A 27,758-nucleotide genomic window follows, 5' to 3' on the forward strand; every position below is an offset into this window, starting at 1 on the left:
TGGCGCGACCCAGCGGGAGCTGGAGGGTGAAGGTCGGGAAGGCACCGGGTCATGCGCAGAAAGTTCCGCCAGCTCCCGGCGCGGAGGGCAGCGTGCAGGGGCGGGACACCGACAAGGCCCGACTCCCGATTGGTCGTAGGCGGCAGAAAGGGGCGGAGCTGGGGCGGCGCGCGCGGTGAGGCGCGCGGCCTGGAGAGGTGGTAACGGCCGTTAGTGGAGCCGAACGACCCAACTGCGGCCCTGAGCGGGCGTGGTAGCTTGCGTCTGGGCCCCAAAGGGAGCGATTTCGCCACCCGCTTCCAGGATCACGTAAGTCCTGTCCCCTTCGGAGCCCCCAGTAGGGCCTGCCCCGCCAGGAGGGGACCACTGACGCCCTACCTCCGTAGTGGGGGGAGGGCGAGGCGCGTGCGCAGAGCGACCGAGCCGCCCCCCTCGCTGTCCCGACTGGTCTTTGGCCGAGCGAAGGGCTCCACTCGCCGCCTCGGCTCGGCGGTCTCCCCGAGTTGCTTTCCCTGTTGCCGGGCCCAGTGCCAGTCGCCAGGGGTGGCGGGTGCACGGTGCTCGTCTTCCCGGGGCGCGCCGTCCCCGCAGAGGGGGAGCGATGAATCGGAGGGTGGAAAAGTAGGAAGAGCGCACGGAAAGGAAGGCGCGGATGTGTTTTGCGAGGTCAGGGAGCTGACCTGGAGCAAGTGAGGTTGGAGCTGAGATTTGAAGGGGCAGCAGAATGAAGACTGGGAGACACCACGCACCCAGACTAGAGTTTGTGAGCCCCGCGGGATGCTTCACTCCGCCTGGAGACATTTTTGGCAGTCACCACTCGGGGTTTGCTCCTGCAGCTAGTGCTGGAGTCAGGGACGCTGCTAAACACCCTCCAGTGTGCAGAACAGTCCCCTCCACGAAGATTTCTGCAACCTAACGTCGCAAGGATGGAGATCGAGGAAGCCTGCTCTACACGGGGAGCTGGTGCTTAGGATGAACCTGAAGTTTCGTGTGTTAGAGCTTACTTGGCCAGTAGAGAGTGCTCAGCACTGCGCAGTAAACCACAGTCAAAACCCTGTTTGTCTTGTACACCGACCTATTTGCACCGCATGGCACAGAGCCAGGCATATGGTAGGCACCCAGTAAATTCTGGTGGGCGACTACTGTATGGTAGGTGGGGAAGAGCGATGAACAAGGATGAATAAGCTAGCCACATTCATTGCCTGCCCTTTGACCTGGCTGCTTTATAATGGATTGGTGATGGTGTATTTCTTGAAGCTTGTTCTTTGAGAAGGCAACTTCTTGGCAACGACTTGGCATCCCTTTCTTTAGTTCTGGTTTAAGAGTGGCCCAGTGCCATGAAAATTGTGTGATGGTGTGAGATTCTTAATGTCTTGTCTGTGTATCCCTTCAGATCCTCTCCTGCCTTGATGCAACAGCTGCCAAGAGTGATGTTGCATTCAGATGATAATTCTTCAGTCAAAGTCTAATTCTTGGGTAGCAGTGTGGGTGAAATAAAACCTGGGTGGTGGTGAGCAAGTGCAAAATGAAAACTTGGTTCTCTGCTCCTAACAGCTTTGGGAATTGCAACTCCAGCTTTGCCTGAGACAGAAATTCCACTTTGTGTTGTCTCAGTACCTTCATTGCATAGAAAGAATGCTGTTCAGACTCCTATAGCATTAGAGCACAGTCTGGGTTTGAAGCCTCTTCCTAGCTATGACTGTCACTTCTATGTTGTCATCTGTTAAATGAGGATGATAACAGTAGCTACTCTGATGTGTGCTTTAAACAGCAGGCATGATGCCTAGAGTGCAGCACAGTGCTGGATGGGCAGTAATTACTGAATACACCTCAAATTTGTTGAATAGATATTTTTGTATTTTTGTAATTTAAAGACAAACATGTAGTTTGAAGATAGAAACATTCCATATTGAATGCTTTTTTTTTCCTGTTTTCCTCCATTCTCCTACATTTCTTGGCTATATAATAGGTTATCTGTAATTTCTTGCATACTCATTTTTCTAGCTTTTATCTCAGGAAATCTGTTATCTTCAAATGGTCCAAAAATTTTTCACTAGTAGTAGCATATCTATTTCTGAATTTAGAAAAAAGTCAGTAACTAACTATTCTTTACCATTGTATCCCTTGTAGTTCTTTAAAAAGAGATGCAATTCATATACCATAAAGTTCAGTTCTGTGTGTGTGTAGTTCAGTGGACTTAGAATATTCACAAGGCTGTGCAGCTGTCCACTCTATAATCTCAGAACATTATTTTAAAGATTATTTATGCTTATAGAACTGGGATACAGGCCAGAGTTGTGGAGGTTGGGGGTTGTGTAGAGTGGGAGGATTCACCAGAAACAGAGTGGGGAGCAGAACAGGCAGATTGATGAAGTATACTGCTGAGGGGAGCAGTGGGCAAGACGAGATGTCTGCCATGCCATCTCCCTGGCGGGGAATCAAACTCGTGCTGCAGTGGCTGCAGATAGCTTCTTAGTGCTGCGCTTTAACCCACTGTGCCACCAGGGAGGGCCCAAATCTCAGAACATTTGCACATCCTGGAAAGGAAGAAACACCATATCCACTAGCATTCATTCCACAGCTCTCCACCACTCTCCTTAGTTCCTGAAAGCCAGTAATTACTGTCGCTAAGGATCTGCTGATTCTGAATATTTCATAGAAATGGAATCATGCAGTATGTGGCCTCTTAATATTTGGCTTCTTTCTCTTAGCTTAATATTTTCAACATTCATCCCTATAGCACATATCAGTACTTCATTCATTTTATTATCAATAGAATATTCTATTATATTGATACACTGCATTCACTTGTTAGTTATTGAATTTTGAAATCTTTAAATTTTCTAGCAATTATAAATAATGCTGTTATTAATGTACAAGTTTTTGTGTGGACATATGCTTTTCTTTTCTTAATTTAAGAGTAGAACTCCGGAGGATAGGATAACTATGTATTACTGCTAGATATTTTGTCATCATGTTTTCTATTCATCTGAATTTATAAAGGTCTCAGAATACAGTGGCCCAGCCATTTCTTACACTTTAAAGAAAGGGATGAAGAAAAGGATTTTGACATGACTATTTGAAATCACTGATATATAGGTAGTATGATCTTTGTGTCACCATTAACACTGAATGATACTAGCCCCAAACTGAACAGTCAACAGTTACCCAGTGTGTGAAAACTTGGGATTCAAGGGAATGGTGCCATTTCTATTGCTGATGTAGAATTAGTGAGGATTTTGGTTGTTGTTACTGAGATAAAACTACAGAGGTCAGTAAAGTACACTAGAGAAAGAGTATGTACAGAACTTTTTCCCCTTCAAAGTTGATTTTCTTGGATCTCCCCAGTAGCACAAGGCATTAGGTCACAGCACTATGAAGCTGTCTGCAGCCACAGCAGCATGAGTTCGATCCCCTGCCAGGGAGCTGACCCACATGGCGCAGCAGACCTCTCCTGTCTTGCCCATTGCTCCCCTCAGCAGTGTATTTCAGTAGATCTGCCTGCTCTGCTCCCCAATCTGTCTCTGGTGAAGCCTCTCACCCCCGCACCTCTGGCCTGTACCCTAGCTCTTGTATGCATAAATAAATTCTCTTAAAAAGAAAGAGAGTGTAGGGGGCCCTCCCTGGTGGCGCAGCAGGTATAAAGCACAGCAGGTTAAAGCACAGCACTAAGAAACTAAAACCACTTCCGCATGAGTTTGATCCCTGCCTGCCCTGGAGGTGACCACATGGCACGGCAGACCTCTCCTAGCGCGCCCACTGCTATCCTCAATAGTGTACTGCTCCCCACTCTGTCTCTGATGAATCCTCTCACCGTCCCTGCACCTCTGTCCTGTACCCCAGTTCTGTATGCACAAATAAATCTTTAAAAAAAAAGAGTGTAGGGTGGAGTGTTGGGAGTTGCTTTACCTTAAAAATATTCCTAGGAGGGCCCTCCCTGGTGGCGCAGCGGGTTAAAGCACTGCACTGAGAAGCTAAAGCCACTTCCGCATGAGTTCGATTCCCGCCTACCCCGGAGGAGACCACATGGTGTGGCAGACCTCTCCTGACCCGCCCGCTGCTCCCCTCAGCAGTATACTTCCTCGATCTGCCTGTTCTGCTCCCCACTCTGTCTCTGGTGAAGTCTCTCACTGCCCCTGAGTCTCTGGCCTATACCCCAGTTCTGTATGTACAAATAAATAAATCTTTAAAAAAAAAAAAAATATTCCTAGGAGTAAAATGTGAAAGACTACTCTGGTTTATACAGTTTTAGTTAAGTGGGAGCCAAAGTACAGAAAATTAAAGATATTGGAGAGCTCTTACTCTAGTTTTTTCTTCATTATACAAGTGGCTCAAATAACTCTGTTGATGGCGATGCAGGAGAAATACCCAAGTGAGAGGAACACTCATGTCTCTTCACCAGGTGAGTAATCAAAGTGTTCTGGGTTAAATTCTGACCTTCACTTTGTTATTTCATAACAAATTTCCTTTAAAGGAAATACTGAGCAAACAAGCATTCACTGAAATGCTTGTACTAAAATAACAAAAAATAATAGGGGACCACATTGAATGGAAAAACAGGTCTGTCTAAGACAGCAACTATTTATTTCTGGTCCAACATGACTTCCAACAAGACCATGTGATGGGTTGGGAGGGGAGGACACAGATTGGCACAGAATGACTGTGGAACATAGTTCTATTTGAAACCAGCAAAACACAGCATAAATTATTGTATTCTATGTTGTCTTTGTACTCCTGGGGGGGTGGGTTAGTCATCTCACCACAGAAATTGAACTTTTTCTTCAGTGCCAACATGTTGGCTTACTTATATTGGAGAGCTAGAAATTTACCTTCAAAATGGATTGACAAATATATACAATCTCAGTATACATATTAAGTAGATAAGGTATATTTTTTAAAAACTTTGAATTCTGTGGTATTTATAAAGGAAAGGACACATTTTATTCAACTTTAAAGGGTTTTCTGGTGGCCTAAGGGTTAAGCTTCAGAATTTACACCCTGACTTATTCTCAGCCAGGGAGCTAATCTACATGGCACAGCAGACCTCTCCTGTCTTGCCCACTGCTCTCCTCAGCAGTGTATTTTGGTAGTTTTGCCTGTTCTGCTCTCTACTCTGGTAAGTCCTTTCACCCCCCACGACCCAGCCTCTGGCCTATACCCCAGTTCTTCTGTAAGAAAATAAATAAATCTTTTAAAAAATACTTTGCAATCGTTTTTTAAAAAAATAACTTTAAAATTTCACAGGGCCTTAATAGCAAACATTTGGTAGATATTTGTTATATTCTAGACAGGCTGCCTTGCATATAGTATGTGCATGTAGTATAGTATGTGATAAGCATTTTTGATCAATTCATGATCCATTTAGCAAGTACTAATTTATTGAATACTCGTTACGTGCTAGACTGACCGTCGCAGGACATATTTACAGTTCTTAGGACACTTAGGTATATATTGCAAGTATTTGCAATGTAGTAATTTCAACTGTTTTCTGATGACTCTCTTCAGTAGTCACTCATTCAGATTAAAGTGGCTTTAATATTGGTGGCTACCAAAGCCTGCTTGTACCATCTCTAGAAAATGATGTATGGAATGGGTGGATGGAATAGTGATGGTTATGGTGAAGAATAAAGGTAAGTAGTGTTAGCAAGGAGAGGTTTCTGGTAGGAGGCCAAGAACATGGTAAAAAAGGTCCTCAATCCTGGCAGGCTGTCACTGACTAGCAGAGAACACTATACAGATTCACCAAGAGGTCAAATTTCTTTGCTTCTGGCTAGAATTACACTTACTTAGTATAGTGGTTATTATGCTGGTCAGAAGCTCCAATTGTTGGCTATGTTTTCTGTTAAAAGATTATCACAGATTATTGTGTGTGATTATTGCAAATCAAGCAGTCCACTGTGACCCAAAGAATAAAAGGAACCCTTGGGGGAAGTTAGGTTGCCTGCAATAGAAAGTAGAAGGCTAGCCAAAAAAAGTAGAAGAAAGTAAATTTTAAAAGATGGGAAAAGCACCAAATTTGGAAAGCAAATAAGGTGATTTGTGTTCAGATGTCATCTGCTTTTACCAAATTGGAGTCTGTAAAACCATTATTAATTCAACTCAAACTCTGACACTTTAAATGGAGAAGTAGCTGTCATTACCATTAGGCTTATTTGTTTACATGGATCATCAGATGCAATTTAGAAAAATTACAGTGCTTTTTTAAAAAAATTGAATTTAAGTCTTTACTAGGATGTTAGATTGTTTCTATTGAATCCTATCTACTTATCAACCTTCAAACAGTCAAATAAATCTCATCAGTCTTGGTTTTGCCTTATTAGCTCAGACACTTTAATGGTTCCTTTTTATTGCCTTCAGCCTTAAACTCTTCAGCTAGAACTTCATGACTCAGTTTGATCTGAATTCACCATGCCCATGACACCTGCCCTTGTTCAATAAACATGGTTTCAACAGAGGCCTAGATTGTTTATAACCTAGAGAGCATCTGAAAACATGGGGTATTTAGGAGTTTCATAGTGATGGTAAGATGAGGACTGCTTCTGGGGACCAAAGATGCCATCCTGCACACTGAAGAATTGGCATGCCCAGAATGCCAAAATCACCTTTATGAAACTTTGTAAGAGGAGAAAATGTGGATGTTGGAATCAAAACAAACTGTTCAAATCTTAGCATTGTCTTGTGCAAAATTGGGATAATAGTACTTTACATTAAGTAGGTAAATCATGTTTGTAATGTGCTGTGACTTCAAGGTTTCAAAAATGGCAACTGCTGTCAAACATTGTTTTCTGTGCCAGCACTCAGAGATTCTCGGTAGGTCTTGTTTTTGTCTTTGGACATTCGCATCTCATGCTGCATTTCCATTTAAAATTAACTGACTCAGAGTAACTGAAATAGGCACAGGAGAGAGAAAGGGCGAATTGTTGCTATTTTATTTTATTGTTTTAAGTGATTAAAAAATAAGTCTTATAATGGAGTTATATCAGCTGGTTTATACTAAATGTGGGAAATGCCACTTGTTTCAGGTTCCAGTGTGATTCAGAAGGTCAGCTCCCTGGGGACTGAATGGCAGACCCCAGTTATCTCAGAGGCCTTTCGGAGCCGCTTCAGCCGCTGTTCAAGTGTAGCTGACAGTGGAGACACAGCCATCGGCACGTCGTGCTCAGACATTGCGGAGGGTAAGCTTGGGTTAATAGTTTGACTACCAGTGTGTGTTGCCATTTTCCAATTGTGTTCCAAGTCCATTATGTCTTCCAGGAAGTTCTTAAGTCAGAATATTTAGCATAGGAATCTGCTCCACTCTCCTTACCCCGTGCTTCACATAGCTGCTCTCATCCTCTCAATTTCTGCTGTTACATCGGAAATGAGTTCCTAGCAGATCTCTTGGCCTCAAGTTTTTCCCTCTATTGACAGATTATGAATCTATAAAAACCTGATTCACAGTTTTACTTTTCTCCAAATGCTCTAGTTGAAAGATGAAGTTCAAAGGCCTCATATCTGGACCTATTCAAGCATCTTTCTTACTATTCCAGGTCTGTTGTTTTACTGTAAAAGCACCTCATCTTGCCCCTCTCACTTGTGCTAATCTTACTTTTCAGGATCTATTGAAATAAAAAAAATTTGTCTCTCGAAACTTCCCACCCCTTCCACCCTCTACTGACTGCTGTTTTTTGCAAGCGTGTATCTTACTGTTTTTGCCATTAGTTTTTGCTCTTAGAATTAAAAGAATGACTGGGTATTATTTTACAAAAATGGTTTGTTTTGTTTTTAATTTAAATGATTTGGAAGACAAGACCTAGCATAATATCTGCTATTAAATATTTTATGATGGCTGCTATGCTTATTTTTTTACATTCTTTTATTAATGTCTAAGAATTATGGACTGTGTTATTGTTTCCATTTTACAGATGAGAAAAATGATTTTCAAAATGTTAAATGAGTTGGTTCAAGTCACACAAATAGTCACTTTGTGGGGAGAGGACTATGGTAGAGGACTTTTAGTGCCTTGGTGGGGGGTGTGATGGTGACATACACCTGTAGGGTGTGATCCTATACATGTAAATCCTATCTAATGTTGTAAACCAATGTTTACTTCAATGTTTACTTCAAACTAAGCACTTTGGTACTTAATTACTTATACTAAATGAAAAAAAAAAAAAACAGATACAAAAGGCCATATATTATATGATCCCATTTATATGAAATGTCCAGAATAGGCCAATCCAGTGTATACACAGGAAATAGACATGGTTGCCTGAGGCTAGGGAAGTTAAGGAAACAGAACAGTAAAGGTTTCTTTGTGTTTTGTGTTGATTGTTGGAAAGAAAAAAAGAAACAAATTGGTACTCCATCCTTCTCTATGGTAGATGTGCTTGGTTTGGAAAAAGTACTGGATATAGATGAAAAAGGAAAGCTTACAGTCCTGTCCCATTACTCAGTTTCCTCACATTCCTGGCTTATTTGCTTGCAGCCCACTGCCATAGCACATACCTTAGTTCTGTGATCTTAAAATCCTCGGGATAGTGTTAAAAATTTGGTGATATGAAGAAATAATGAAACTTCTATAGTAGGGTTAATCAGGAAGTTTTCTGCCAGGACTAAGCAAGAACTAAAGAAAGCATAAATCCAGGCAGAAAGAAAAGTGAAAAGACATAGTTGTATATAAATGAGTGAAAGGCAAAGTATAAAATAGAGGATTTCAGTGTGTCTACAGAAGAGTGCTCACTGTGCTGGGGTGAAACCTGAGAGTCACTAAAAATAGCTTCATATATCTATGCAGTCAGATCTGGCCTGTGGGGGAGAGAACAGACTCTGATTCAGACGCTGCACTCCCAGCCTTGAACACAGAGAGCACTGTCCAGCTTGCTTTATTCTTTGGAGAGTTTAGATTCCATGCTCACCTCCACGGGGGAGCTTTTGAAGGTCACAGAGGACTCTGGCAGCGCTTGGAAAGGACATATTTATTAGACTGGATTATAGTTCAGTGTTACTCAGATTCCAGAAGAGTGGGACCTAGTCCATTTCCCTTAAGTAAGTGATTTTTTTTTTTAAGTTCAATTTTTAGCTTTGGTTGATTGTTAAGATTTTTAAATTTCAAATTCAAAGGACAGATTATAAGTTAAAAGTGAAATGTTGCCTTTTATTGGTTTACCTTGAATGGCATTTGATTTAGCCTATTTACTCCCGCTTAGGCTCTGCTCTGTCTGCCTGAGCTTCTGATCATAATGCCCAGCCTGCTTGGTTTCCAGACAGACACAGGATGTCTGACAGAGTGCCAAAATCAAGAAAACTTGCTGCTTCACTTTTGACTTATGGATGACTATTCTCTTCGCAGATTTTTGCAGCTCAAATAGCAGCCCATCTTTCCAGCCCATCAAAAGCCATGTAACCATTCCAACAGCCCATGTGATGCCTTCTACTTTGGGGACCTCTTCTGCCAAGCCAAATTCTTCACCTGCTGTACCCTCATCCTCCAAACTTCATTTGTCAGGGTTGCCTGAAAGTGTAGGAATGACAAGAAATGGAGACCTTGGTGCAATGAAACGTTCTCCAGGCCTATCTAGAGACTTCATGTACCTTTGTGGTGCTGCTGGAGAAAATGGCATTGAGCAGTCCTGGTTTCCAGCAGTGGGCCATGAAAGAGAAGAGGAGGTGAGGAAATTTGATATTCCCAGTATGGAGTCTACCTTCAATCAGTCAGCAATGATGGAGACACTTTATTCAGATCCCCACTACCGAGTCCACTTCCACAACCAAAGAACTGACACAAACAAGGAGTTGTACAAAGTGTTGCCTGAGACCAAGAAGGCACCAGGCAGTGGGGCAGTGTGTGAGCGGAGTGGACCACACCCACGCAGCAACGGGGTGCTCCCTTTGGGACTCCAACCCGCTCCTGGGCTCTCAAAGCCTCTACCCTCTCCGGTATGGCAGCCTAGTTCTGATCCTTGGCATCCCCGGGAAAGAGCTTGTGAGCTCAGCACTTGTCGACAGCAGCTGGAGTTGATCCGTTTGCAGATGGAGCAAATGCAGGTAAAGAATCTTCATTCCTTGAATTTTGCAGGTTTTGTGCAGATCTTGGGATTGTATATGTTTTGTCTTAGAAGTTTTGACTCTAAAGAAAATGATTGTTAGAAAGAATGCCACTGCTTCTGTTGGCCATCTAATTAAATACCAGAGAGAGTCCAAAGCAAAGGGACCTCCTAGCCACACAAACAGGGTATTTCTGTACTTGTGACTTGTCATTATGCTAGGTACTTTGACATACAGAGCCTTACTTAATCCCTGTAGAACCCTGATGAAGTCAATGTAGAAATTGACCAGATTCTTAGAATAAGCAGCCTGTTCAAGAAAAAAGAAAACTGGTAAGTGGCTGAATTGGTCCTTAAAAGTCTCCTTTGAATCCTGTTCTTCCACTGTACCGTTTTTGTATTAAAAAAGGAAAAAAAAATCCTTTTTCTGCTTAAGGAAGGAAAGAAATGGCATATTCTCCTTTCCTGGTTGCTGAGGACATTTTAACTCCTGGTCTGCCTCTGCTGCCATATAGTGAAAGATAACTGACCTTTTCTTAGAAACTGGAGCCCTTCTGAGCAGGGAGTGTTCAGTTGGCAGAAGTCTCCCTGGCAGGTTCTTTGTAGTCATGCATCAGAGCTAAAATTATTTCAGAAACACTGGGCCTTCTCAGACTGAGCCAAAGTGGGCTTTGCTTACAGACCGAGCTGGGACTGCTCAGGTGTTCTCAGGTGCCAGTGGGTCATCAAGCCCTCTCGGCCTGCTTGTCTTTTCCAGCTTCAGAATGGAGCCATCTGCCACCATCCTGCTGCTTTTGCTTCTTCACTGCCCACCTTAGAGCCAGCACAGTGGATCAGCATCTTGAACAGCAATGAGCATCTTCTGAAGGAAAAGGAGCTCCTTATCGACAAGTAAGAGGACAAGTGGTAACATAAGCCAGCCTCTGCTTTCCTCGCCCTAGTGAGGTTCCTCCCAGGTGCAGCATACCCCTCCTGTTCAGGCTCATGCCTTGCCCATGATAGAACTAGGCTGATAAGCAGCCAAGACCTGTATCTGACTAATACAGTAAGTCTTGTAGTTCTGCAAGGGCGCTGGGAGCACTGGTTCTTTGTGACTGATCTGTCCTTATTTTCCCTCAATCAGCTTTCTCATTTGCTCTTCCTCCTTCAGCAGAATATTCCTGCTCAGGATACAGCATCTTTTTGCTTATAGATTATACCCATCTGAGGAAAGTGGGGGTTTATATTGCAAATGGTATAGTGTCAGGACCCCTGGACTTTATTCTGTTTGCATTTGCAGGCAGAGGAAACACATCTCTCAGCTGGAGCAGAAAGTGCGAGAGAGTGAACTACAAGTCCACAGTGCCCTTTTGGGCCGCCCCGCCCCCTTCGGGGATGTCTGTCTGCTGAGGCTGCAGGTAAGCTTTGCTAGTCAAGATGGCATTGTGCTTGTCACAACTCCTGTGCTTGGCACCAGAAGATAGAAAAAAGACCAACTGATGTAAGCACAGCTGCTCTCAAAGAATAAACACCCTCGTTATAAAGCATCCCATCTTCTGTCCCTGTGGGGGTAGAAAAGTCTTGAGAGTTGGAGCAGATAGAAGGCTGGGTTCCTTCGTGTCAGGGAGAACAGGAAGGCAGAGCAAGGGACACAGTGCATAGGGCAAGGTTCTAGAGTCGGGTGATACTTTGAGAAGTTCTAATCCATCAACCCTGGCCAAATGAAGTGAGAAACAGTAGTGGCAGGGCTTGGAACCATGCTTCTTTTTATTCTGCATGTCTAGGAGCTGCTGAAGGGGAAACCATAGTCTCACTGAATTCAGTAGTTCTGAAAGGAACCTGTTTTGTTGAACAAGTTTCTTCTGCAGTTTCGGTTTTTGAGTAATGGGTAATAGATGGTCGTACTTGCTTTTCTCTCTGGTGTGCCTGTTAAGATAGTGTTCTGTCTTGTACGGTATATTTGAAAGTAGTCCTTAGAAACACTCTAATTTAGTGCTTTAATTTACTGATTAAAAAAAAAAGTTGAGGTCTAAGAAATAAGTTAGATTTAGAGTATCTATTAAGGTTATATAGAGAATGAGTGGAGAATTGTTGAGCCCAGGTCTTCTGATGTCTTGTCCTCCCTTGTGATGTGTGCCTCCCATATGGTACAGCTCCTTAGTGCTGCATCAGAATCACCTGGAGCTTAGAACTCCTGACTTTGGGGGCCTCTCTCCAGTGATTCTGATTCAGTGGGCCTTGGAGTAGATTTCAGAATTCATTTCTTTCTTTCTTTCTTTCTTTATACATACATACAAGAACTGTGATACAGGCTAGAGGTGGAGGGTGGGGTGAGACTTCACCAGAGACCGAGGAGCAGAACAGGCAGATTGACTGAAATACACTGCTGAGGGGAGCAGCGGGCTGGTCAGGGTCAGGAGAGGTCTGCCACACCATTTGGGTCACCTCCCTGGCTGGGAATTGAACTCGTGCTGCAGTGGCTGCAGCTAGCTTCGTAGTGCTATGCTTTAACCTGCTGTGCCACCAGGGAGGGCCCACAAGAGTTCATTGCTAACAAACTCCCAGGTGCTGCTAATGCTGTTAGTCCTAGAACCACTCTGAGAGATGCTATTTGGAAATGCTAATTGATCACAAAGTTGCTGGGGATAATTAAAGTCCTTAGGACTGTAGGGTAAGGAATAGTTATGTATTGAATACTCTTTCTGGCAGGAATTGCAGCGAGAGAACACTTTCTTACGTGCTCAATTTGCACAGAAGACTGAAGCCTTGAGCAAAGAAAAAATGGAGCTTGAAAAGAAACTCTCTGCTTCAGAAGTTGAAATTCAGCTCATCAGAGAGTCACTCAAAGTGGCGTTGCAGAAGCATTCAGAGGAGGGGAAGAAACAGGAGGAAAGGGTGAGTCTGAGAAGTGATAGTGCTATAAGTCACAAGATTTAGTAATCTGTCATTTTTTGCTAAAAGCCTAAGCTGTTACTGGCCCCCATTATTGGAACCAGAAAGAACCATTCAGGTGAGAAACTAGATTTTTCTTCTCGTGTAGGACATTTACTAGAAATAGAACCTCTCCTTTCTGTTTCACCCACAGAATTACTGTCGAGAGGTAAAACTGTGTGCCTTCTGCTCCAAGTGGGGATATGCCACTAGCTGAACTGAGCACAAACCTGCCTGTGCAGTCATGCCTGATGGCTGGGTTGCAAGATGTATGTGTAAACAATGTAGTAAATTCACATCACTTAGCTATTTCTTCGTATTTTTTTTTATGATTTATTTATTTATGCGTACAAGAATGGGGTGCAGGCCAGAGGTTCGGGTGGTGAGAGGCTTCACCAGAGACAGAGTGGGGAGCAGAACAGGCAGATGGACTGACATAAACTGTGGAGGGGAGCAGCGGGTGAGGCAGGAGAGGTCTCCTGTGCCATGCGGGTCAGCTCCCTGGCCACTGCAACCATGCTGCAGTGGCTGTAGATAGCTTGATAGAGCTGAGACTTAACCAGTGACCCAGCAGGGAGGCCCCGGGCTGTTTTTTCCTTATGAAACCCCACATTAAATAGTAGTTAAGAGGGGCCTCCTTGGTGGTGCAGGGGTTAAAGACAGCACTATCAGGCGGTCACCAGCCACTGCAAGGTGAATTTGATCCTTGGCCAGGGAGCTCGGTGGACCTCTTTTCTCTCACCCCCTGCTCCCCCAGCAGTGTACTTCAGTGGCTCTGATCTTCCTGTTCTGCTTCCTACTCTGTCTCTGAATCCTCTTACACACCGCCCCTCCGTCCCAACCCCAGGCCTACACCCCAGGTCTTATATGTATAAACAAATCTTTTTCAAAATAAATTTAAAGTGGATAAGCATTTCCTGCATGCATGAAGTTTGCAGAAGGTTTTGTTTGTTAGTTTGTGTGCTCTTAGAATTGCTTCAGGGTAAGATTGGTCATCCTAGAAAGAGGTGGTTTAAAATCTCTTGGTTCTCTTTATAACTTGCTCCATTGGAGATTATTTTGGGGTACCAGAGTAGTAATGTTTAGTTCTGGGCCACTTGCATCAAATCAGTTTTAATGAGCTTAAGAGTCACTTGGAGAGCTTGCTGAAATATGCTAGCCCAGAGTCATGGTTCTGGGAGGGGTGGGGACTTGAGATCCTGCATTGCCAATAAACACCCATGGTCTCCGTCATGGTACAGCAGAAAAGAAATTTTCAATCAGAATAATACATGTAGTAAGTTAAATATCAAATATTAATGCTTATAATAAAGTTAGTTTGTGTCCCAGCCCCACTTCACAAAGGAATTCATCCTTTTCTTTTTTTTCTCCTTTATATTTCTGAATAGTAAATGCATATTTTGCTATTTTTGTGCAATAAATGTGATATCTTACCTCTCTGATGATAATGATAGCTGTTGAGGACGTTTATACTTGCTTATAGAATTTCTTGTTTTTCTGATGTCCTTTTGCTTTAGTGTCTTTCATGTTAAAGACAGCCATCCTTGCATAGGTGGGCTCTCCTATTTAAGAATGAAGTATTTAAATGCTGATAGAAGTATTTGTTTGTTCTAATTGCCTGCCGGCCTTGACACTAGGATTGTCAGGTTTAGATTGTCTTTTTCATATGGAACATTCAAACATCACCATCTGAGTGTCTTATCTTACTCTGTCTAGAAATGAATCTTTGCCCAATACCCAGGAGAGGAGGGGTCAGTATGCTTTTGGCCTTTAGGTTCTTATCACTGAAAATGAGATTAGGTTTAGAGTCCCACAATTTTGTACATAGATTTTTACTTATACTTATTTTCAGCCTAGTACTTTACCTCTCTGCCGGATTGAGATCATTAAGACTTGGGTCTCACTTGATTTCTCCAGAGACTTAAGTTTCTAGCCTTGAGACCTGTTGGGGGAATTAAGAGTGAGGATGGTATCCAGCTAACCTGTGTATAGATTTGTGGTGAATTTCCTACTTTCAGTCTGTGGCTAATACCTGTCTCAGAGGCATCACAATACTTCTGAGTCCTTCAGAAGTGCTTGGCTGTTAAAAAGAATACATTCTTTCAAAACTTTAACTCCCACTGTAGATTTTAACTCCACTGTAAAAACACATTGAAATTTCTTCATAGACATTTGTTCCTTCCTTTACTGGCTATTTCTTTCCTGTTGTTAACCCTCAATAAGGGAACATCAAGTATAGCAGACAAGCCAAAATGTGTTAATTTGGGATTAGCAGAGAATTTCAATTTGGGGTATACAGATTTAGGTAAAAACCTAAAGTATGTTCCAAGGAGAGACAAAAGTTGTTTTTTGTTTAATAGGGGGAAAGAAGGCTGAAGTGTAATGGTCAGAGGTAGGTGTTGCAAGGTAAAATGGTCAGATGAAGGGGTCAAAAAAATAGGTAAATGCTCTTATCAGTCCTGTCAAACAGGATATTCTCATTCTTGTAGGCTTCTTGGAATGTTGCCAGTTTGATCCAGACCAAGAGTTAGATCTGGTTTAAAGGTAACTATAAAAATGGCCTAGGGGATGGGCCCTCCCTGGTGTCATAACAGGTTAAAATGCAGCACTGCAAGCTAGCCTCAGCTGCTTCAGTGTTTTGGATCCCCTCCCCAGAGGTGACACCCACATGGCGCAGCAGACCTCTCCTGACCCGCCCCGCTGCTCCCCTCAGCAGTGTACTTCCTCATTCGGACTGTTCTGCTCCCCACTCTGTCTCTGGTGAATCCTCTCACTGCCCCTGCACTTCTGGCTTGTACCCCAGTACTATATGCATAAATAAATAAATCTAAACGGCCATGGGGTTAAGTCTCAGCACTATCACTGCTACAGCATAAGTTCGATCCCAGGCCAGGGAGCTGACCCACATATTGCAATAGACCACTCCTGTCTCCTCCGCTGCTCTCCTCAGTGGTGTATTTCAGTAGATCCACCTGTTCTGCTCCACACACTTGTCTCTGGAGTTAAGCCCTTCACTCCCACCCTACATCACTGGCCTATACCCCAGTTCTACACAAAAGTACAAAAAATTATGTTTAGCGTATACAGGAGCTTATTTAAGTTAATAAGCCCAGGTAGAATAAAGGCATTATCATTACTGATAACTTAAAGACATGCCTATTTAATCAAACCAAAATTTGAGCTAACCTCCATTTACCAAAAATTATCTGGGGTCATATTAACTTGAAAAACCACTTGAGTTAGTTTCTATTTTTTTCCCTAAGTTTTAGAAATAACATATAAAGGTACTTGTAAGTCACTTAAATTAACTTTAGTAATACCATCCAGAGGTAAGAAAAAAATTACGTATCTGTAACATACAGCATAAACAGATGTAAACATTGACCTATGGCTTTAAATTTTTGGCCATGAATTGGGTACATAATTTCAGTGGGCTAAATTTTGAATTTTGGCTAAACCTTCATATACCACTTTTATTTTTAAAAGGGCTACCTCTCTTATCTCTTTTTTTCCTCTTCTATTATCTTCCTGAGGTTTGTGTCTTAGAACAATAGTCCAGATAAAATAATACCTGGGATACAAAACTCTGGGAATGAAACTTTGCAATCAGATTTTGCAAAGGATTGTAAAAATAGATTGCTATCAGACGCTTCCAGTTTGGCCAAATAAAATTTCTTATGGAGTTAATTATTTTGTAGACAGATCCCTTTAAATATCTTAAAAGGTTCTTGCTGGATCAAACAAAAAAATAAACATTTCTGGTAATATTAGACAGCTCCATTGGACTCAGAATCCAGGTAGTGGCTAGCAGAGCAGGAGAAGGACAGCAGAGGTGTGAGATTGCAGAGCTTCATCATCTTTAGTTGTGTATTGCCCTTAGATTTGTGATAGATTTTGAGGGACATAATTTTAGAGTCTATCTCTTGAAGGCTATCTAAACACCAGATAATAAGCATCCTATTCCGTTTGCTTTGTTTTCGATCCGTGCTTTTCCAATTTTGAGAGGTCTCAGGGATCCCAAGATGACTATTGTAATTCTAGATTATTTTTAGTTACTTTTTTTTAAAGATTTATTTATGCACACAAGAGCTGGGGTATCGGCCAGAGGTGCAGAGGGTTGGGAGGGAGGGGGAGTGGTGAGAGGATTCACCAGAGACAGAGTTGGGAGCAGAACAGGCAGACAGACTGAAATACACTGCTGAGGGGAGCAGCGGGGAGACAAGAGAAGTCTGCTGCACCACGTGGGTCAGCTCCCTGGCAGGAGATTGAACTCAGGCGGCAGATAGCTGTTTAGTGCTGAGACGTTAACCCCTGTGCTACCAGGGCGACCTAAATTTTCTTTAGTTATTCTGTTCAATTTAAGCAGAAATGGCTAAAAGACAGACCAAAATTATCAGGTTATAACTAACTGTAGTTCCAGAATGGGAGCTAAAAAACTCTTACTAGAATTGTTTGCAGAAAGGCCACAGCCTTTATACCTAATTATACCAAATGCTAGCATACTTGTAGTCAGAAGCTTGAATTCCATGACAAAAGATTTGAAGAGTACTCACCAAAGGGAAAATCCCCAGCAGAGACTAGGCCTTTGAAACAAATGCCAAACAAAGGTGCCACCCAAGCAAAGGTGTAAAACTTGTTCCTCACAGACTTGGAATCCAGAGCAGACTTCCAACCTGGAGTGACTGTAAGGTGCTCATGAGCTGTGTTTTGAGAGTGACACCTTCAACCTGGCTGGGGTGACAAATAGCCACCAGGGTTTATTGTCTTCCAGTCTGACTTCTGGCACTATAAATGTTAACTTTCAATAAGAGAGCGCAAGATCAACAGGCAAGCGGACATGTATTTACTTGGGAATAGTGGAGAATTGCAATCTGAGATCTACAGATAATAAGTAAAAATCCAAACATGTCCACAGGTGCAACAAAAGTCAGGGTTGTTTTCTTTTTCTTTTAGAGAGAACAAGAGTGATGAAGTAAAGGAGGATGAGGTAATGGTCAACTGGAGGAGTCATGGGATAAAATGGTCAGGTGCAGGGACTCACAAAGTAACAGTTCTCTGTCTGTTCCTTCAAACAAGTCATTCTCATTTTTGTAAATTATTTTTTAATGTTAGCAGTTTGGTTCAACAGTCCAAGAAGCAGACAGATCGTTTTAACACTAAATTTGTGTTTTCTATGGAGACTTTTTCCTGCCCTATTTTATTGTAATTGCAGTTATTTTCATACTATCGTTGTAGAGCTGTTTTGAAAGAAGAGAAACATCTGTAATCAAGTCACCATTTTTTTAGTGTTTTTTTCAGCATGGTCAGTAAACTTCTCGGGGTACTGCAATTTGTAGCAAAGTGTGAAAATCACTGCTTCAGAACTTAGAGTACAGATCATAAGTAGTGTGAAGCTTTTGGCCAATTTTCAGAAAGCTCTAGGCACTATTTTTGGATTAAAATAGACCTATGCCTCCTCTTTGACATCAATAAATTTGTATTACTTTTTCCTCTTATTTCTCTTGCTTTCTTTCTCATAAGCCAGAGAAAAAGCCAGAACAGTAAAGAAAGTTTCCATTCAGCAGATCTTGAGTGAGTGCCTGCTCTGTGCCAGGCATTGTGCTATGTACTGGGGACATGAAGTGAACAAAACACACTCGGCTCTTCCTCCTTCGCTCTGCTCAACTACTGTTTAGCTTTGCGCATCAGGTGTGATGTTTAAGGGAGACTGCATCACCTACTCACCAGACTGGTTTGCTGGCCACAGGGAGAGGTGTATATGCTGCAGTTCAGTTGTAATGCATACCGCCCAGAGGTTAGGGTCAGACCCTGCAGCCTGCAACAGGACTGCACTTTGCTGCACATACCAATGGCAAGCTCTGGGTTCCCTGGGCCACCCATATTATTCATCAGTCGTGACCCCTTCAAGTTCAGTAATTCATCAGAGTAACTCAGAACTCAGTCAAGTGCTATCTTGTGATTACCTTTCATAAAGGATACCGATCAGGACGAGGCAAACAAAGAGACACATAGGGTGAGGTCTAGGTAGTGAGCCTGCCTTCTGGCTTCACCCCATGAAATCAAGGCATGTCACCCTCCCACTGTACCCACGTGCTCACCCAGGAAGCTCGTGTTCAGAGCTTTTACTGGGGCTTACTTTGCAGGTATAATGGAACTCAGTCTCCTGCCCCACTCCACTCCTCAGCTTTATTTTCACGTCCTAGTTGCCCCTATTTTGAATTATCTCAGTAGCATGAAATTTTAAGCATTTAGAGGCTACCTCCTAGAAACCTAGGACACAGACCAAATTCTTTATTGTACAGAAGCTCTACCTGTTTTTAAAAACCACCCAAAGAGTCTTTCTTCCCAGATACTGACTGAAAATTTCAACTGTGTTTTTACTCTGCAGTTTATGCCATCACAGATAGTAAAATTTAATGAGCTTCACTAGCCCTAAAAACAGAAGTTAGTCACTTGGGAAAAAAGCTAATGTTTAAAAAGGAAGTAAGGGAAAAAAAGTCAATGTTTAGATATCCAGAGTAGTGAATGGAGACAGATTCTTCCATTTCTTTCTCTAGGTCAGGGGTCGTGATAAACATATCAATAATTTGAAAAAGAAATGTCAAAAGGAGTCAGAGCAGAACCGGGAGAAGCAGCAGCGTATTGAAACCTTGGAGCGCTACCTGGCTGACCTGCCCACTCTAGAAGACCATCAGAAGCAGAGCCAGCAGGTAGCAGCAATGTGTGGGCATACCTGGGGCAAGCGGGGAAAGGCCAGGCAGGGGGACTTTCTCAGCCTCTGCTGTGTGCAGTTACCCTCTGGCCTCCTGAAAGGAACATCCCAAAGGACTCATGTCCAGACTCACACCTGTCAGATTTGCAACTGGGCTGCAAATTTTTTTGATATACCTACACAGTCTTCTATGACTTGTTGACCTAAGTGTGGGATCCTGTCTCTCAGCTTAAGGATTCTGAGTTGAAGAGCGCAGAGCTGCAGGAGAGAGTGACCGAGCTGGAGAGTTTGCTGGAGGAGACCCAGACAGCCTGCAGAGAGAAGGAAGTTCAACTGGGAAGCCTTAGACATGGGGACACAGACCTCTCCTCCATTAAACACAGGTAAACAGCCCTGCGGGTTTAGAGTGAAAGCCAGGGTGTGGTTCTTGCCCCCCACTCACTACCTCTCTGAATTTTATTTCCTTTGGCTTGTGAGTAATAGGAAGGCAGGGCGTAAGGAGTCAGCTCTTTGAGATGTAGTATGGGAGCCATAGTGGGGGCCTGTCATTATATCCTTTGGAGGGATCTAACCCAGTACCAGGCGTAATAATCCAGGATGATAATCCTTGGGTATGCTTGTGTGGATTGAATGAAAGCACTTTATAAATTGGGAAATGTTACTGTGTATCTGGAAAACCGGATCCTGGTGCTGAGGACTTGGAAGTTATCCACATTTTGAGCATTGTAAACAGAGGCTACCAGGAGCATCTGTTCCTCCTCCACGCTAGGGATTGCTCTCAATTGCCACAACAGGTTCTGAGAACAAAACAAGATGCAAGAATGTATTCTCTAGGTGTCTTGGGAACTGCCTCCATATTAATAGCAGTTTCTGAAAGTGTTAGAATTGTGTTTCATCAGCCTCTTGGACCAAATCCAGTGTCTACTGAGATGAATTTGATTTTTCATCCTGAATTCAATTACATTGACCCACTTGTTTATACCTGCAAATGGGCCATGATGAAAGTGATTGTGGGAATCTACTGAAGGAGACCATTGGTTGGCACCAGAAATGACATTAGGGGACAAACTATGTGTGCCAAGGCAGAAAAAGGAACTTTCATTTGGTATTTTCCAAAATGTCTACTCTCCAAAATGTATGACTTCCATATTCTGAATGCATGTGATGAATGCCTATTGTTAAATATGAAAGGGTAAATGAACGTGGGCAGATAGTTGGTGACACATCATATAGATACCAGTCTCTAGGGAAGGAAACTAGCATATACTAAACAGCTTCTGTGTGACACGCCCTGTGTTACGACAGACTTAAGACATTATCCCCAACTGTGCACAGCTTAAGATGTTTGCCCTAAAACATACTGTAAGTAGCAGAATCAGGAGTCAAAGCCCTATCTCCCTGAATTCAGAGTTCTTGAAGAGGCCACTGTCTTTCAGCTTGGAAGACAAGCAGTGTGTGGAGGCAGCCAGTGGAGAAGGTTCACAAGAAGGTCCAGGAGTGGAAATAGAGTCCTGGCAGAAAGAATGTGATTCCCTCCGAAAGGTGACTGGTTGCAGTGGGGGTAGGGTGAAAGGCCATGATTGAGTATTGGGATGGGCCATAAATTTCTGGCCCTGGGCCACTTATGATCTGCTACCCAGAACTTACTTTCTCTTCTGAGAAGTCACCCCTCCATACTAAGCTTGTATTTTACATATTCATCTCTGTGACAGGCAAAGAAAGTTAGGGGGACAGCCCTCTGAACATCTAAAGTAGATATCCAGAATGGTGTACTGAACGTTGGTGCACTTCATTCACTGCTTCTGACCAATGAGGTGGCTCTAATTCACTAAAGCAGCAGCCAGGGCCTATAATGAGACTGATCACAGGTCAACAACAACAAAAGACCCAGAAATGGTTCATTCAATGCATGAAGCCTTAAGTGACAGGAAACGAGCCTGTTCAGTTTTCGTGTTGGATAGTCAATATGACCAAAGCTTTAGGGCTGCCCTAAGATAGGGCTTCTTATCCTGAATTTTTAGTAATGTCATTTACTGAAAACCAGAATGTATCCTGGCTATACAAAGTAGTTATCAGGGTGAGGGTATGTCCCTCACTCTCCCAGGATTGGTCATGATCCACACTATATTCTTGTCTAAACCTGTGACTGAGCATCGGAGTGTGAAGCTTAGTTAACCAGAATAGGGAGTCTGGGTTACAGTTCTGTAGGTAGAGCTAATGTCCCCCTGGTCTCACTATTGTCTAGCTATTGCTGCTGGGGCTAATTGCAGAACCTAGAGCAGCCTCTTGCCCTCTAACCTCACCAACAATCTTCCTTGATAATTTTGCTTTGTAGATTGTGGAAAAGCAACAGCAGAAGATGGATCAGTTACGTTCACAAGTAGAGGTGAGCTAGAGTCTTTAAGATCATGGGGGAAGGATTTAATGATGGAATCCCTGGAATTGAGCCAATACTTTTTTATTCTCTGCCATGCAGTTTGCTCAATGTTAAAACAACAATGAGAGCCCGGCCATTTTTTATTTCCTTAAGATTTTTTTTTTTTAAGATTTATTTTATGCATATAGGAACTGGGGTGTAGGCCAGAACTGCAAGTGGTTGAGGAGATTTAACAGAGACAAAGAGGGAGCAGAACAGGCAGATCTATTGAAATACACTGCTGAGGGGAGCAGTGGACAGGACGGAAGAGGTCTGCTGTGCCATGTGGGTCAGCTCCCTGGCCAGGAATGGAACTCGTGCTGCAGTGACTGGCAATAGCTTGATAGTGCTGAGACTTAACCGCTGTGCCACCAGGGAGGCGCCAGTCAGTAATTTTAACCTGTTCTTACTGGGAAAGGATTTCAGCACCGTAACTGTCATATTTCCTTGGGGGAATATAGAATTCTCAGAGGGAGAGGCATTCAAGGACTTACAAAGATCATGAGCTCTAAAGGAGGAGGAGGAAGAGTTAGCCAGGCAAAGAAGAGCCACTAGGTAGAACAGTGTGAGAATTGCAGGTAGGAGAACGGCACAGATAGGAACACGGAAACAGGAAACATGGTTTAAACATGGAGCTGCAAGCAGTTTATCTGAAGAAAGATGCTAAGTGGAGAAATGAGTTATGAGAAGATTTTGTCTCTCCAGCTAAATTAGCTTTTATTCTCTAAGTAAGTGATAGGACCTAGGGCAGCATTTAAGTGAGGTGTGATGTTGTCAGGTTTGCAACTCAGGCTCGAAGTGCCACGTGGAAAGATGCAAGGCTAGAACACAGTGGACAAATGGCAGAGATCCTAGTGAGAGAGAATGAAGACAGCAGAGCAAGGAGATGTGAAGGGACAGCTTTAAGAGAAACTTAGGAGATTAAATTGAGAGAAATCAGTGGTTGAGGATAAGGAAAAATCAAAGGTGACTCTGAGCTGCTCTTTTGAGTCAGAGTGGGTGGGAGTCTCCTTGAGTTCTCCAAGAAATCTTAGGTAAAGCAGGTTCACTCAGGTTCTCTCTGGACTTCATAAGAGGTTTTCACAGCAAAATAGATGAAATGCACTCACAGGGGTAGCTGTAAGCCGTAGTCCTGCCTTTGCCATTATGTGAGTTGGGCTGTATCTATCTAGTTCACCAATTTCAAGTCCTGTTAAGTTGTCGAGCCTAGCATGTGTTTAACTGTTTAAAATTCCAAGTCTTTGGTAGAGTTTTCAGATGATCTCAGAGTAGGTTTTCTGGGACCCTGAGTTCCATATAGTTTGAAAAAGCCCAATATTTTGGGCCTCCCTGATGGTGCAAGGGTTAAAGTCTCACTGCTATGACGCTGTCGCCAGCCACTGCAGATTGAGTTCGATTCCTGGCCAGGGAGCTGACCCACATGGCGCAGCAGACCTCTTCTGTCTTGCCTGCTGCTCCCCTCAATAGTGTATTTCAGTCAATCTGCCTGTTCTGCTCCCAACTCTGTCTCTGGTGAATCCTCTCACCGCCCAAGTCTCTGGCCTACACCCTAGTTCTTATATGCATAAATAAAAATATATCTTTAAGGCCCTCCCTGGTGGCGCAGCGGGTTAAAGCACAACACTGAGAAGCTAAAGCCACTTCCGCATAAGTTCGATCCCTGCCTGCCCCGGAGGTGACCACATGGTGTGGCAGACCTCTCCTGACCCACCCGCTGCTCCCCTAAGCAGTGTACTTTGTAGATCTGCCTGTTCTGCTCCCCACTCTGTCTCTGGTGAAGCCTCTCGCCGCCCCTGAGCCTCTGGTCTGTACCCCAGTTCTGTATGCACAAATAAATAAATCTTTAAAAAAAAAAAATATATATATATATCTTTAAAAAAAACATGGTTTAGGGGAGGAAAGAGCCACACACATACTCAACATGAGCCATGATGGAGGTATGAGTAGCAGGAAGGAGTTAGGACTAATTGGATCTGATACACAGACTGAAGAAGGCTCAGGTGGGCCTTGGAAAGCAGAATTTAGTCTGGACAAATGGAAACCTGAAAACCTTGGCTGTGCAGAGAGTTAAAGAGATAGGGTGAGAAGAGTAAGTGAAGTAAAGGGCCAGACTGGCCTGGAATACCCTGTAGAAGGGTTTAAAATGGGAAGTCACAGATCAAGGCTGCTCTAAAATAATCTCTTAGCAGTAGGGTATGGGCAGAGTGGACTTTACTGTATAGTCCCAGCCAGAAGCAATATGGTATGATGCTAGCTTGTTACTTGTGGTATGTTCTTCCACCACTCCTTGCCATGGAGTCAGAGCCTAGAACAGGAAGTGGCTCAAGAAGAAGGAACCAGCCAGGCCCTGAAAGAGGAAGCCCAACGGAGAGAGACCGCACTGCAGCAACTGCGCACAGCTGTGAAAGAGGTGAGCCGCCTCGACGAGGTGAGCCGCCTCGACGAGACCCCTGTGTGCCTTCCCTTTCCCTGTTCCTCAGTAGCCCCTGGGTTTGAGAGGCCCCCGCTGAGATTTCTTTGACAAAATAGAAAGACATTGTATCACCTTTTACTTAAGATCTCTAGCCTGTCTTAGGGTGGCTATGATTACCCAGAAATAGTTCTTGGAAGTGTTCTTGGAAATTCCCTTTGCCTGCCTGCAGCCACAAGTTTGTCCAGTTGCAGAGAGGACAGATGGTTTGGTGGTCACCTGAAGGTAAGCAGAACTGTCAGTGGGTAGCAGTCACTGGCCAAGTGCCTGGGAAGGAGTCTCCTAGAGCTGGGATTGTCCTATGGCCCAGTGTGGGTAAAGGACTAGTACTGGAGGAGGAACAGAGTTGAGGCAGGAAGGGTTAAGCTGTTCAGGGAGAGAGGGAAGATGACACAGATACACATGAATAGCTGGTCTAGTCAGTGAAGCCAAATTCCACTGAGGTGAAGGTTTGTAAAGACGGAAGAGTACTGCCTCCAGTTCTGGCTTTTCCAGCCCAGTGTTGCTGTCATGTCTGTTTGCCCCCTTTATTCTTCTGACACACGTTGATCAGACTGGCTGGTGGCCATTTTTGGCAGGGTGGCAGGGAGAGATTGAAACCAGCATCGACTCAGATTTCAGTTCACGTTAAGCCTTCTCTAATAGCCTGGCTAACAGAGCTGGCGGAGGGACCAGCTCCAGATAGAGTTCTGAGGGGCGGGAGTATCTTCTCTAGTTCCTGAACAGAAACCCAGAGGCTGGTGACTCAGAGTCTGCAGGGAGCGTTTCCTCTCCAACGCGGGAGCCCTGTGGGCCTGGCCTAACTGCAGCAGGAACCAGCCCATGGTGTAGGGTGGGGAGGGTGACTCAGTGCCTCCCCTCGGTACAAATGTACACACATCTACACCTGTGCGGATTCTGTGTCTTCCCAGACTTCCATTAACATGCTTCCCTGTCTTATCTGCTCAGCTTTCAGTGCAGAACCAGGACCTTATTGAGAAGAATTTGACGCTCCAGGAACACCTGCGCCAGGCCCAGCCAGGGTCTCCATCTTCACCAGATACAGCCCAGCTAGTATTTGAGCTGCACCAGGAATTGGCCAGTTGCCTTCAAGATCTGCAAGCTGTCTGTAGCATCGTAACTCAGAGGGCCCAGGGCCATGATCCCAACCTCTCTCTGCTCCTGGGCATCCACTGTGAGTGCTCAGGCCAACCTGGGGTCTGAGAGAGTAGCTTTCATGCTCCACGCCCCCCATCCCACTTTCCTATCCTTACGGTAGTGTGTGAACTGGGCCACATAGGCCTGGTTACTCCCCTCTGAAGTTCATGTGTCTTGCAGAGTAGGTGTTCAGTAAATCTGTTTTGGAAGTAAATCTGTTTTGGAAGTAGGCTTCCCTCTGGGGTACCAGGTGCAGGACAAACAGAAAGTAGCCTTAGACTGCAAGCTAATCTACCAGTCTGCTGCTTTGCTGAGTGGTGGTCATCCTAAGACTTAGGTCCTCAAGGGACTGCCTGTCTGCTTACCGCCCCCACATGAACACATCTCCTAAATGGCTTACTAATTTCTCATGAAATGCTCTCCTCCACAGCTGCGCAGCACCCAGGCACTCAGCTAGATTTGCACAAGCCGGACGTGATCAGGAGAAAACTAGAAGAGGTTCAACAACTACGCCGTGACATCGAGGACTTAAGGACCACCATGTCAGACAGATACGCTCAGGATATGGGGGAGAACTGTGTCACACAGTGAGGAATGTTGGGAGTGGGGCAGGCTCTAGCCCTCCCTGGAGGATTTGGTCTGAGAGCCCAGTCCGGTGTGTCCTGTCCTGATAAATCTCCTGCCTCCTGTCTGCTGCTATTCCCAAAGAGAAGAGGCAAAGGGGAGATAAGAGCCCGCACCTGGGGCCGCCGGCTAATTAGAGAACTATCTGCCCCTCCTCCACACTGGCTTTGCCACTGTGGATTGCATCCGTGCTCTCATCCTGATGCACCCTTTGAGGGCTTGTCACTAATTACCTTTTGCAGGTTGACTGATAAGTCCTCTTGCAGACTGTTGCCAGCCTCAGGTTCGTGTCATCAACCTTCTCCGTCCTCTGGGATGGATCCACATTCATTCCCGCTCCGTACCTTGAACTTGCTAATGCCCAGAGCTCATCAGAGGGACCTGGGAAGACCGAGTACTGGTCATAATGACCGGCTGAGACCTCTCGGGTGCCCTGTGTCAGATGTCCTGGGAGCTATGCTGGCTTTCTGGGTTTTCTTAGGCCCGGTCCTATTGCTGCTTCCTCAACATTATCTTACTCTCACAAAAGCCTCAACAAAGTACCCACTAAAATTGGAGCTTAGGGATTATAGTCAGGGCTCCTTCACCTGTGCTACCATGCCATTTTATAAGCTCCCTATTCTCCAGCTGCCCTTTGTCTTTGGGGTCCTGGTCATGTGATTAAAACACCCCCATGGACCTCCTTCTCCTTTGCTCTCAGGCTTCCCAGGTATCCCCTTCTTGAGCTTTGACAAAGAGTATAAAGCCCTTTCTATGGCTCTGGGTTTATGCAGAATTTCCCTCAGAATGCTATAGGGCAGCTGTTAAGCTTCTCACCTCCTCCCCTTGGGGCTGGGTCAGTGCCCTGCCCCCTCATTTGTGCCTCTCTGGTTTGGGGGCTGGAGTCCTTTCCCTTTCCTGCTCTGGGTTCAGAGTACCTAGGATATATTGACTTCCAGTGTTTTCTTGGGTTTGTTTCACTGGGGCTTTGGGGGCCCTGTTTTCTGGTTCTCTCTTGCCTCGTTTAAGGAGGATCTCACACCCATTTGTTTGTGTCTGGTCATTAGACTGGCTCAGGGCTCCTCTTGATCTTGTGCTGGCCAAGCAGGGGCTACAAATGTGGACCTGGGAGCAGTTCAGGAGCACAGAGGCAGCCACAGATTCTTGCAAAGCTTCAGGCAGTTAGACAGCATCCTGGACCTCATTCCTAGACTTGAATGAGACTCCTCCTTAAGTGTTTTTACAAGTTTGTGTTTTATTTGTGGAGTGACTTATCCCTTCCATTCAGAACAGCTCCACCCGGCCAGCCCCTCAGCCTCTGGGCTCCTGCCTCTTAAAAGCAGAGCCGCCTGGTTGGTCTCCACCCTGTGCTGGGAGCCCAGCCACCATGCTCACGGGTATTTTTCCTCATAAAGTTTATAAGCAGTTATTTATATGAATCCTTGTTATGTCAACTGGTTTGTATTGACTATTTTGATTACAAAA

The 27,758-nt window shown here is 44.2% G+C and overlaps 1 protein-coding gene across 2 annotated transcripts; it reads left to right on the forward strand.

The window, feature by feature from the left end:
* Positions 1 to 203: 203 nt before the first annotated feature.
* Positions 204 to 27,758, forward strand: CEP85 (centrosomal protein 85kDa). 2 transcript variants are annotated; one of them, XM_012722565.1, is made up of 14 exons: positions 204 to 309; positions 4,328 to 4,402; positions 7,023 to 7,175; positions 9,332 to 10,026; positions 10,783 to 10,916; positions 11,305 to 11,422; positions 12,714 to 12,899; positions 19,493 to 19,645; positions 19,876 to 20,030; positions 21,084 to 21,189; positions 21,983 to 22,033; positions 24,366 to 24,473; positions 25,482 to 25,707; positions 26,101 to 27,758. In XM_012722565.1, the coding sequence occupies exons 2-14, from the start codon at positions 4,348 to 4,350 to the stop codon at positions 26,259 to 26,261; spliced, it is 2,301 nt and encodes a 766-aa protein (XP_012578019.1). In that variant the 5' UTR covers positions 204 to 309; positions 4,328 to 4,347; the 3' UTR covers positions 26,262 to 27,758. The 2 variants fall into 2 exon arrangements, with proteins under 2 accessions (XP_012578019.1, XP_004678706.2); XM_004678649.2 differs by lacking the exon at positions 204 to 309 and adding an exon at positions 1,069 to 1,110.

The sequence above is a fragment of the Condylura cristata genome, unplaced genomic scaffold (genome assembly GCF_000260355.1).
Source record: "Condylura cristata isolate star-nosed mole 26May11 unplaced genomic scaffold, ConCri1.0 scaffold00008, whole genome shotgun sequence".
NCBI classification, from domain to species: Eukaryota; Metazoa; Chordata; class Mammalia; order Eulipotyphla; family Talpidae; genus Condylura; species Condylura cristata.

Coding starts and splice junctions, on each gene's coding strand:
- CEP85 (XM_004678649.2), top strand. CDS start 1,089: ATGGCACAGAGCCAGGCATATG. Junction 10,917..11,304: donor AAGGAGCTCCTTATCGACAA/GTAAGAGGACAA, acceptor TTGCATTTGCAG/GCAGAGGAAACACATCTCTC. Junction 22,034..24,365: donor AGTTACGTTCACAAGTAGAG/GTGAGCTAGAGT, acceptor CCATGGAGTCAG/AGCCTAGAACAGGAAGTGGC.